We start from the raw sequence: 11,599 nt of genomic DNA, 5'->3' as shown, positions 1-11,599 counted from the left end.
TCTGTCAAGGATAGTCAATTATATCACCACGCATTGAAAACTTCATCAGAGAATGCTATAATTTTTGCTTTCAACCAAGCATATTTTAAATAGCTCATGGGGAAAAACATTCTATAATATTTATTCAGTTATTGACTGTTCATTTCTATACTCTTCCTTCATTCCTGATGTTTTGGCAGGCAATGAATTATCCTAGTTTTACTTAACCTGTGAACATCTTTGTTTCACTTTCATTCCTGAAGCATATTATTGGTGTATATAGAGTCCTGGGTTGACAACTCCTTTCTTTCACCACTTTAAAAATGTTACTATACTTCTAGTCCCCATGGTGTATAAAGAAAAATCCAACCATTCAGATCATCTTTCCCCCAAGTAATATGCTGTTTACAATTTTTCTTTGCTTTTAACTGTTAGATGACTGATCATGATGTGTCAGGATATGGATTTCTTTGGGCTTTTCCTGTTTGATGTTCATTGAGCCTCTTGAATCTGTAGGCTGTTTGGGGTTTTGTTTTTGGATTTTGTTTGTTTGTTTGTGGTACTGGGAATAGAACCCAAAGCCTTTATACTGAGCTACATCCTCAGCTTGTTTTTAAACTTTTTAAAAAAATCAGAGTCTCCCTAAGTTGCTCAGTTGCCTGGCTTGTCTTAAATTTGTGATCTTCCCACAGTGCTAGGATTACAAGTGTGCACCACCAGGCCTAGCTTATAGGTTTACATCTTTGACAAATTTTGAAAGTCTTTGGCTATTATTTCTTCGAGAGCTTTTTCATGTACTATACTCTCCCCTCCTCTGAAATTCCAAAGACATGAATGTTAGACCTCTGGTAATAGCCCACAGGTCCCTGAGGCTCTGTTAACTATTTTCCCCAGTGGATTTTCTTTCTGTTGCTCAGTTTGAATCATTTTTATTGAGTCATGGTCAAGTCAATTAACTTTCTCTCTCAACCTTATTCTGCCTTTGAGCTCATCCAGTGAGATTTTATTTAAGTTATTATATCACTTTTCAGTCCTCTCATGGCACATTACAGGAACAAACAGAACAGCCAGTGGTAGGAGATGGGGTTGGAGAAACGGACCCAGAACTGAACTTACAGGGCTTTGCAGGTAATAGTGAAGGGTCCAAAACTTAATGCAAAAATGCTGGAGAAAAATCACTGGGGATTTGAAGTAATATCCTGCATGATTTTAAAAAGACTTCCCTAACACTGTTGAGGAATGTGTCCATAGATGCAAGAGTGGAGTGCATAGACCTGTTAAGAAGTACTGTCTTGGCCCAAGAAGATTGTAATGACTTCAACTTGGTAATTATAGTGGAGCCAAGCACCTCTACCCTTCCTGGAGAAACCTATACTCTACCTGGAGAAGCCTGAACCTGCGGACTGGGAGAGAGGTGGCAGATCCTCATGTTTTCCAAGGAAACTGCCTTTGCCTCCTGTCACCATGGTAGCTAGGCTTCTTCTACCTGGAGTGGTGGCTGGGGTGATATCATTAGCACTGACTGATCCCCCAGTGAGGACTGGTTGTCATGATGCTACTAAGTATGAAAATAGGATCTGGGTTGGGGATTTGGCTCAGTGGTTCCGCTGCCTGCCTCGTGAGTTCAAGGGCCCTAGTTCAATCCCCAGTATCAAAAAGAAAATAATAATCTGACATTCTTTTCCAGATTCAGAGTCCTTGAATATACCTAGATAAAAAATCAGAAAGAAGGGGAAGACTGCTGTCAGGCAGTTGTTGTGTCGCTGCACCTCAAGATCTGTCCAAGTAAAGACTGCTGTAAGAGCTTCTTAAGTACTGGGATAGAGGTTGATCTTGCAGAGGGGGTCAAATTCCAAATCCAATTTGGGATCTTCTTTGAGTATTTTTATTTCTGAGAAAAATTTGTAGCAGATCAAGGCTTCCCTGCCCACCCCGCCTTACCTCCCATTTCCGCCTGGTAGGTGATGCTAGGACAAACTGCTACTGGATTTTAAAAGTGGATTTTCATGGAAACTCTTTATTTGAACTTATAGGGCCTTGCAGGTAATACTAAAAGGTCTAGAACTTAATGCAAAGTGCAGAAGAAAATCACGGGAGATTAGAAGAGTGGGCCTCAGCCAGAGCTTCTAAAGTACAATATTCAAAGGCAATAAGGAGGGGACATTTGATGAGTGGACAAGGATAGCACAGCTCTTCAGTTCTGGTAGAACAAGGTTCTTAATTCCTTTCTCTTTCCAGATGTAATTAATAACATGAATGCAAGGACTGCAGCTGAACTACAATCTTTCCTATCCACTGCCCTCCAGCACCTTATGGTAGTCTTTTTCTCCCTTAAGGGAAAGAAATTCCTCCCTGTGAACCTTAGGTTCAACAAAACCTGGGAACCTGCTTGGTTTTCTGAGGGTATTTCTCTCAGCATTAGCATCTTTGTTCAATAAGTAGCAAGGATAAATGCATTATCAGTGCTCATGTGCATGTATTTTTTTTGTTTTTTCAGTACCAGGGATTGCACACTGGACCTTGCACTTGCGAAGTAGGTAGTGGAACCACTGAGCTAAATCCCGGCCCTCTATGTATCATTTTGATAGCTATTCCTCTGGTTGACGGAAAACTTAAATGGGAGGAAGGCCACACCTACTTGTAATTAACCTACCTAGAAACCAACAAGTCCCTTTTTTCCTGGAACTTTATATTTCTCAAAGAAATTTAGAGAAGACCTAATGCCACTTCTTTTCAAACTCTTTAATGAAATTGAAAGGGAAGCAATATTCCCAAATTCACTTCAGAAGCAAGCATTGCCCTGATACCAAACCCAGAGAAGGATCCAACCAAAAAAGAGACCAACAGGACAATCTTCCTAATGAACATAGATGTAAAAATCCTCAGTGAAATACTAGCAAACAGAATGAAGCAAATCATCGAGAAGATTATTCACCATGGCCAAGTAGGATTCATCCTAGAGATGCAGGGATGGTTCAACATATACAAGTCAATAAATGCAATACACCATTTAACAGAGCCAAGGACAAAAACCATATGATTATCTCAATAGATGCAGAAAAAGCATTTGACAAAGTCCAACATCCACTCATGATTTTAAAAAAACTTACAGAAAATTGGAATCCAATAAAAGCCATTTATGACGAACAGCCTACATCAAACTAAATGGACAAAAACTGAAGGCCTTCACTCTAAAATCAAGAACAAGACAAGGATTCCCACTATCATCACTCCTATAGTTCTGAAAACATTCACCAGAGCAATTAGACAAGGGAAAGAAATACAAAAACAAGGATAGACAAAGAAGTTAAATTATTATTATTTGTGGATGACATGATACTCTACATATAAGACCCCCAAAACTCTACCAAAAGACCTCTAGATTTAATAACCAAATTCAGTAGTATAGCTGGATACAAAGTCAAAGTCAACACTCAAAAACAAATAGCATTCTTGTACACAAATAAGGAACTCCCTGAGAGAAATTAGGGAAACAACATCTTGCACAGTAGCAAAAAATAAATAAATTTTTAAAAAATCTAGGAATCAATCTAATGAAGGAAGTAGAAGGCCTTTCCTTTGAAAACTATAGTACTCTGAAAAAGGAGCTCAAAAAGGATATCAGAATATGGAAAACTATCCTTTTTTCTTGGGCAGGAAGAACCAATATAGTAAAAATGGCCGTACTCCCAAAACTGTCACACGGATTCGGATCCGAGGTAAGTACAATGTCCACCCACATCTTACACGCAGTTCACTTCTCCGACCTTGGAATGGGAGTGTTTGCGGCGGTTTTTGGGACTCGGTTTGTGTCGAAAAGGAGTAGGGCCAGGAATTTCAAAAGGTGCTGGGTGGAGGGTGGAGGTAAGGGGAAGGAAGAATTGGGGAGGCGTCCGCAGGGGCAGCGCCCGTTCCCTATTGGCCGCTGCAGAGGAGGGCTTTGCAGATCCTGCTAGCTAGCAGGTGGAAAGCATCGCCCCGCACAGCCCACACCAGCCTCTGTAGCTACTTTCACTTCGACTAAAGCGAGGGAGCACAAGGACCCGAGGAGTATGCAGCGCCCGCTGTGGTCTGGAGCCTCCGGGAGCCTCCCGCTGCTCCTCTGTTTCCTGCTGCTGAACAGCTGCCCAGGGTGCTGCAGCGACATTAGTCCCCACGGTCAGAAGGAAATACGGGGGGCGTGGGCAGAGTGCGTTTTCAAGAAGAGTCTGGGGACCTGAAGGCTAAGAGACTAAGGAGGGAAATAATGTGTTTGTGGGCACAAGGAGAGATAAGCGTAGACAGCAATTTGAAGAGGCATAGATCTCGGCATAAGCTGTCCGGACCTAAGAGGAACGGGGGCAGGGAAGATTGGGTATTCGGGAGGAGGTCGGGAAGACGAATGGGCAGAAGGCGGCCACAGGAGAAGCCATTTGCCCTGAGGGTCCAGGGAAGAGATGACCACGGCTAGAGATAGGCAGGGGACCAGAATCTGGGTCCTGGCAGGAGGGAAGAGGAAGGCTTAGTTATAAGCTGAGAGCCTGGTAACTGTGACCCGATTTTCGATAAGGAGGGGTAATGCTAGGCTTGGGAAAAACAGAAGAACGGAGTGAGAAGGGATCGACCTTCCTGCTTCCTCCTTCCTCTCTGCTCTGCGCCATCCAGGGTTGACTCGGCGCTGACTCCTAAACTGTCGGAGCCAACTGCGCAGGCTCGCAAGTTCCTACGCCCGCAGTTGAAGGTGCTAAGCGCAAACTCATGCTCTGACGCCTGCTGTCCTCACCGGATTCTTGGGTGCAGAGGCTAATGCAGAGGATTCGCAGAGGACTGTGGGCGGAAGTGAGGAGGGGAGCGGGGGAGAGCACGGCGGAGCCCGGTGGAAGCGCCCTGTGCTCTCAGCACCACGGACAGCGCCAACGGCACCGCGCAAATTGGCCCAGCCAGGGCGGTCGCGGTTGCCCCTCTAGCAGCACTGCCTCTGAGAACTACCTCCCCTTTCCTAAGCTCTTTTCCTTTTCAGAAGAGAGCTGGAGCTGGAGCTCCTTCCCGAGTTCAGAAAATTGTTCACTTGACTAGGGAGAGTTCCCTCTTCTTAAGACCTGACCAGAATGACAAATGGTAATCCCACTGTAGGAAAAAAAATGGACTCTTCTGCAGGCCCTCCTCGTCTATATGGAACGGGAAAGGTGTGCTGTACATTAGGGGCTATCTTCCTTGACCCTGCTCTTCCCTATGTACAGCAGGGCAAACTGTAGCTTACAGAAAAGCCACGCAGACTCTCAAGCCTTGTAATAACAGTGCAGTCAGCCCTCTGTACCCACGGTTCCACTCGAGGGAATTCAGCTTCCTCCAGTTCAATAAAAATATCTGGGGATATTTGTCTGTACTGAACATGTACAGGCTCTTCCTTGTCATTATTTTCTAAACAACTCAGTGAAATAACTGCTCGGATTTATCTTGTGGGAGGTATTATAAATAATCAAGAGATGACTTGAAGTATATGGGAGAATGTTTATAGGTGATATGCAAATTACTAACTAAACCATTTTCTATATGGGACTTGAGCACCTTGGATTTTGGTATGGGGTAGGCTGTCCTGGAACCAATCCCCTGAAGATACTGAGGAGATGGTGCTTTCTCCTTTTGAGGGTTCCTGTCCTCCTCCACAACCTCTCATGGCTTCAAAGTCTTCCCTAAGATGCAGCTCACCTGCTTCCCTGTGCTCTGCCTCTCCACCTGATTAGCCATCCCCTGTGGGTAGCTTTCTGAGCTGCTGCTCATCCAAGGTTGGACCTTACCGGAAAGTTGATGGGTGAATGAGGCTCAGAGGCTGAAGGGCAGAGCAAGTGAGAATGGGGGAAGAAGAAAGGAGTCCTGAAGATGAGGAAGGAGCCTAGCACAGAGAATGAGACCAAGGAATCCAGACATGACAGTGGAGGGAAGTTAGCTGCTTCTCTTCAGCTGGTATGTGGAAGGCTTCCGGCCAACATCTCTCCTGACACCACTATTTCATCCTTAGATGGCCAGGGCCAATCAGAAGTGGGGCAGCTCTGGCCCCTCCAAGAATTTACTGCTCCATTCTTTCGTCACCTCCAAGTTCTACTCCACCAGCTTGTACCCCAAGGTAAGTAAAAGCTGGAGAACAGTAGTTGAGGCCTGGCCAAGAGTGGAAGAGGGTCATGAGGAGTTGTCTGTTCTGAGGACAGTTTTTCTCTTCTTCAAATACTTCTACTTGAAACTTTCTTGTCACACTCACCCAAGTGGAGAAAGGGACAAGAGAGGAGTGGTTTTAGAGGCTAGGTGGGCTGTTTGCCCTGAACAACCTGAAAGTGCCTAGTAGAAGTTTCTAGAAGAAACTCCTGGAAAAGGCCAGCATCCAACTCCTTGGGGCCAATCCCAATCCCTGGCACTACTGATTGTTTTCAAAGCATGGAATAATTAAGTTCTCAGCCAGAAGAATATGTACAAATCTCAGCCTCTGAGTAGGAAGCTGGGAAAATTGTATGACAAACAGAGGGGAGGAGTAAAAGGGAGTGGAGAGTCTATCAGAGACAGATGGCTGAATCTTCCTTAGAGCAGAGTTTTGTGAATGAGAGGGAGACTCGAATAGAAAATCTGCCTGGAGTTCATATTATTACTTCTAAAACCTAATATGCATACAGTGCCTTAGAACAGCAATTCTCAAAGCATATCTCAACCAGCAACATCAATGTCAACAAAGAACTTGTTAGAAATATTAATTCTTTTTTTTTTGGAGACAGGGTCTTGTTTTATAGTTCAGGCTGGCCCTGAGCTATGTAGCCCAGGTTGGCCTTGAATTGGAACTCACTGTGATCCTCCTTCCTCAGCCTCCCAAGTGCTGGGATTACAGTTGTGCATCACCGCACCCAGCTAGAAATATTAATTTTTAATCTTTACTCCAGACCTACTGAGTCAGAGGCTCTGGTTATGGGGAACAGCAGTTTGTGTTTAAACAAGTTTGCAAAATATTCTAATGCACACTGGAGCTTGAGAATTGCTGCCTCAGAGTTTTATAAGCACTTTGCATCTCTAAGTTCATTTAATCCTTACTGTATCATTAAATGAATCAGCAGAAACTATAACCATCATGCTCATCAAATATGACATGCTGCGCACCATGCTAAACAACTTTTATACACCATCTCATTTAATTTTCTCCACAAAATATGATCTTCTATGCATTTGAGCAAGAAGTCGCTCTGGTGCCTGGAGTGGGACAGTGTCTCAGGTGTCCACTCACTATTCTTTCATTCCACAGGTCTCTTCTGGAAGAATGACATCATTCAGGATCTGATGACCCAAAATATGGAGCACATGAGCAGACCCTACCCCCAAGATCCATGCCTGAAGGATGGCAAGGCAGTTCTCCCCACTAAAACCACGGGAGTGAGGTGTGTGAGGCCTGTGGCTGGCCCATGCTCTCTGAAGGACAGAACAGGAGAATAATGAGTTAAAAATTGCAAGTAGTTGCGACCAGGAGCACTGGACAGAGAATGCTTCAGAGGTCCTATCTGGGATCATCAGGGAAAAATTCTAGGATGCATTCATTAAACCGGGGTGGGGGGAAGCAAGCATAAGCCCCACTTGTCATCCCTGTCTCTTCCAGGGGCAAGCAAGAGGAGAAACTTCGACTGTTATTCCCCACGGTGAGACTCATATGTCTTCCCAAGAACTGCAAAGTCCTGACTTTGTAGCTCATTGCTTTCCCTCTTGTTCTTTTCTGCCTCCTTCCTGACTCTTGGCTTTCCTCATCACAGAGCCCACTGCCCAAGGTGAATGGAGACCAGTGCTTTACCTCCAAAGTGGTTCCAAAGACCCTGAAAAAAGAGGTGACCAACACTGCTGAGGTGAGGAGCTTGTTTTCTCCTGGGAGGGTGGAATCATCGAGAACTTGTCTAAGTGATGAAAATGGGAGTGGGTCCTGCAGTGCTAACACTAAGCAGAAGAGTCTTTTCTATTCCAAGCATCAATCTTCTCCACATTGAAAAAAGTCTTGGGGCTAAGACCTAAAGTGTAAGAAGGTGATAGCCAGCAGAGGACTTAAAGGAAGGGCATTCTGGGAAGACAGCATTGTAACCACTCATCTCCTGAGACAAGAGTGTGCCAGGTCATGTCAGAAGCACAGACAGCAAAGTCAGTGGAAGAAGATGATATTGGAGAAATGGACTCAGGACTGACTATAAAGAGGCTCACAGATCATAGTAAAACACTTGGATTTTATTCAAAGTACAGTGGGAGGCTAACTGGGGTATTGATATGGAGGAAGACATTGTAAGGTGACATGATCTTAAAAGGCTGTCTTGATGATGTTGGGGAGTGGATGGTGAGAAAAGCAAGAATGGAAATTGAGAAGCATGTAAGTAGCCACCTATGCTGGGCCAGGGAGATGGGGGGTGGCCATGGAGCTGGACATACCCTCCATTTAGGGGCAGCCTGAACCTCAGGGGTTCTTAGCCCCTCTTACTTTCTGAGGAACAGTCTCTCTTTCCCTGACCTGGCTGTTGGGCTTCCCAAAGCTGGATTGGTTGCTAGGGTGACAGAATCAGAGCTGAGAGAACTGGCGGGGGAGGGGGGATGGACTGCTTACTGTTGTGCAAAAAAGGCATGGCCATTCTCCAGCTCAAGGAAAAATCCCAGTGGGTGGAGGAACTGTATGTGGGAGCCAAGGGACCGGGCTGTCAGTTGGTGGGCGGAGTCACTGTGTGGAAGGCTTCCTCAAATCAGACCCGTACTGGAAGATCAGAGGAAGTGAGCAGGTGAGGGAACAGCCACCTCCCGCCATCCTGACTCAAGATGCCTTTCTTCTTTTTTAGGGCCTCTCTGGGCCATTCACCACTGTGGGCCACAACCTTGTCGCTGATTGAGACCTTAATGTGAGAAGCCTCCCTGCTCCACTGTCCTCCTCATTGCCCTTCAGTGGAACAGTCCTTGGATGACTCAAATCTGGCTCATTAAAATGGACTTTCAGGCAAACACTTTCTGTGAGCTTTATCTGGAGATAGCCTAGGTGGGGTCTGAAGTTAGTCAGACAGTGGCGATGAGGGGGACACAGATTTCAGTGCTGCTGGAAGGCTGGTTCTATCCTTTTCCTTCCATCAGCCATTCAGGAAGTAGAGAAGTAAGCAGGTACCATCGATAGAGTGGCGGCCTTCCCTACCCATCCTCCAGCCACGTGGTGTGTCTGTTTGTCCATCCTGTCATATTACAGGGAGATGAACTCCATATTTGCCTCTAGTCATTCCTTTTATCCTCCATGACATACAGGCCTAGATGCTGCTGTTCTGAGTCTCCACCTTCAACTCTAAAGCCTCTGTCAAGACAATCCCACCCATTGTGTCCCTGAGGATCAGCAGAGCAGAGCACTGCTGAGTTCAAAGTGTACCCACGATTGTTGATGGTTTTTGTTGCTTTGCCTTTAATAGCGGAAAATCTTTTTTTAAAAGTATATGTGCTGCCAAATCGAGCACTGATAGCAATCTTTAAAGAGAATGGGAAATATGGCTACCCCTTCCCAACCCAACCTAATACCAGAATGTTTTGTTTTGTTTTGTTTGCTGAGCTTTATTTTTCCCAGAGCATTTTCACACTCATTAGAAATGCATAAGTGGAGGAAAAAAAAAGGAAATGCATAAATGTGGGCCAGGAATGTAGCTCAGTGGCACTGTGCCTTCAGTTTGATCCCCAGTACTGGGAGGGAAAAAAAGAAATGCATAAGCGTGTATGGACAGGTGCGTATCAAGATTGAGTCGCCACAAGGAATTGGTATATGACCGCACCACATCTTACCCAGTGAAGCTCCCAGATGTAACTAGCTCTTGGTACACAGATTCTCAGTAATTCCCCTGTGCTACCCCTCACCCTTTTACTTGTGTTCAAGGACACAACTAATTCAACACAAGAACAGTCAAATTCATTTGTTACTTTTTGTCATCAAATTACTGAATCATTGTCATTCCTCCATGCTCCCCCCTTACACCTTCCTTTCCTTCTTGTTTATTCTCAAATCCTGTTGTGATAGTTAATCTTGATGGCTACCTTGATTGGCTTGAGAGACTCCTAGGAGACTAGTAAAGCACATTTCTGTGCGTGTGTTGGTGGCTCATGGGGGAGTGACCTTGGAGACTTTACCTAGTCTCTGGATCCTTTGTCTCTGGCTCTGCCCCTGCTCTTTGATTTCTAGATGCCATGAGTTAAGAAGTTTTCCTCACTTGCCTTTTGGCCAAGAGGTTTTGTCTTGGAGCCAGTCAACCATGGACTGAAGCCATGAGCCCAAATAAACTTTTTAAGTTGTGTATGTCAGGTATTTTGTCCCAGCAATGGAAAGCTAATCAATATACCTGTGCTCCATTTGTCTGACCTTTACAAGTATATTTGGTTTCTACCTTCCAAGACCTTTAAGAATAGTCAGAGAAGTAAGCCGTGAATGCAATAGCTTCATGCAGGTATCTGCTGGGAGGAGATGCAGTGATATCTCATGGCCCATACCACCATTCACCTACAGAGGCAGGTGGACAGCTTCCATATCTGCTGACACCTTACCTCCCTCAAGCCCTGGAACTCTGCCTTTCATCCTGCTGTGTTTTGGAAAGCTGGGGACTGTGCCTCCCTGAACTCCAGGCAGTCCTAAAGTACCTGGGGTTCAATGTTCCCAAAGGCAACTCTCAATCTGTGAAAGACTAACTTTAGTGCAAAAATATTCCAGATTCCTTCAAAGTATAGTGGACAATTCTGAAAGACATTCAGTCTGAGTCTTTAGAGGATGCCTGATGATTCCCAGCCCAGTTGTCTACAGTGCAACCTGTTGAACAGCACACTTAATATTATTGACTTTCCTTCCTTAATACATTGATTTTTCCTGTCCCTCCTTTGAGAACGCTAGAGAGGGACCACCTCCCATACTACCTATGCCAAATTTCTTATCTCCTTTGGGTCAACCCAAAATAAAACTATGATATGCTAGACACTCTTCTAAGCCCTAGAAATACAGTTGTGAATAAGATAAAGTGTGGAGTTTTGTTATGATCGTTTTCTATTCTTTAATAGGAAAAATGCCCAAACAATTTATCTGGCCCACAAAGCAATGAAATTCTTGTCTCATCAACCTTTCTGGTGCTACAGTGTTTTCCCCCATTCTGTCATCCTATTTTCTCTGGCAATTCACTCCTAATTGTGTTTCTCAAAATGTGTCCAGCTGGCTTGTGTTCCTGGGCCTTTGTGTGTGCCATTCTCTCTTCATGTAAGTAACTCATCACCAAAATACCTTGTCAGTCTTTTTTTTTTTCTTTTTGTGTGTCATGGTCTCACTATATAGTTCAGGCTGGACTTTAACTTATGGTGATCCACCTGCCTTGGCCTCCTGAGTGCTGGGATTACAGGCAAGGGTCTCCGCACCTGGTCCACTTTGTCAATCTTATCCTAAAAATCTAAATTCTCCTCTGGCGTCCATAAACTGGACTCCATCCCCAGAGCAAAGTGAAGATTGAAAGGTAAAAGGTATAGGAAAACTTAAATACCCTGATAATTCTGGGACAGAGAAAATGGGTAGAAAAAATGGTAACTTTTGAAAGGAAAGTAGGTTTAGTTCATATTGTAGAGGACTATGCTCATGATTTGGATCGTA

The 11,599-nt window shown here is 44.6% G+C and overlaps 1 protein-coding gene across 1 annotated transcript; it reads left to right on the top strand.

Annotated features, from left to right (window-relative positions):
- The first annotated feature begins 3,607 nt into the window (after positions 1–3,607).
- On the top strand, positions 3,608–11,273 carry Resp18 (regulated endocrine specific protein 18). The gene is made up of 6 exons (XM_033764654.1): positions 3,608–3,698; positions 5,978–6,082; positions 7,238–7,370; positions 7,586–7,625; positions 7,737–7,826; positions 8,793–11,273. Exons 1-6 carry the CDS (start codon positions 3,608–3,610, stop codon positions 8,841–8,843), a joined length of 510 nt encoding a protein of 169 aa, XP_033620545.1. The 3' UTR covers positions 8,844–11,273.
- Positions 11,274–11,599: the final 326 nt, after the last annotated feature.

The sequence above is a fragment of the Fukomys damarensis genome, unplaced genomic scaffold (assembly GCF_012274545.1).
Source record: "Fukomys damarensis isolate Sample0158 unplaced genomic scaffold, DMR_v1.0_HiC HiC_scaffold_16, whole genome shotgun sequence".
Classification (NCBI taxonomy): domain Eukaryota; kingdom Metazoa; phylum Chordata; class Mammalia; order Rodentia; family Bathyergidae; genus Fukomys; species Fukomys damarensis.
The sequence above is the reverse complement of the archived record's forward strand: the minus strand, read 5'-3'. Positions and strand labels throughout refer to the sequence as shown.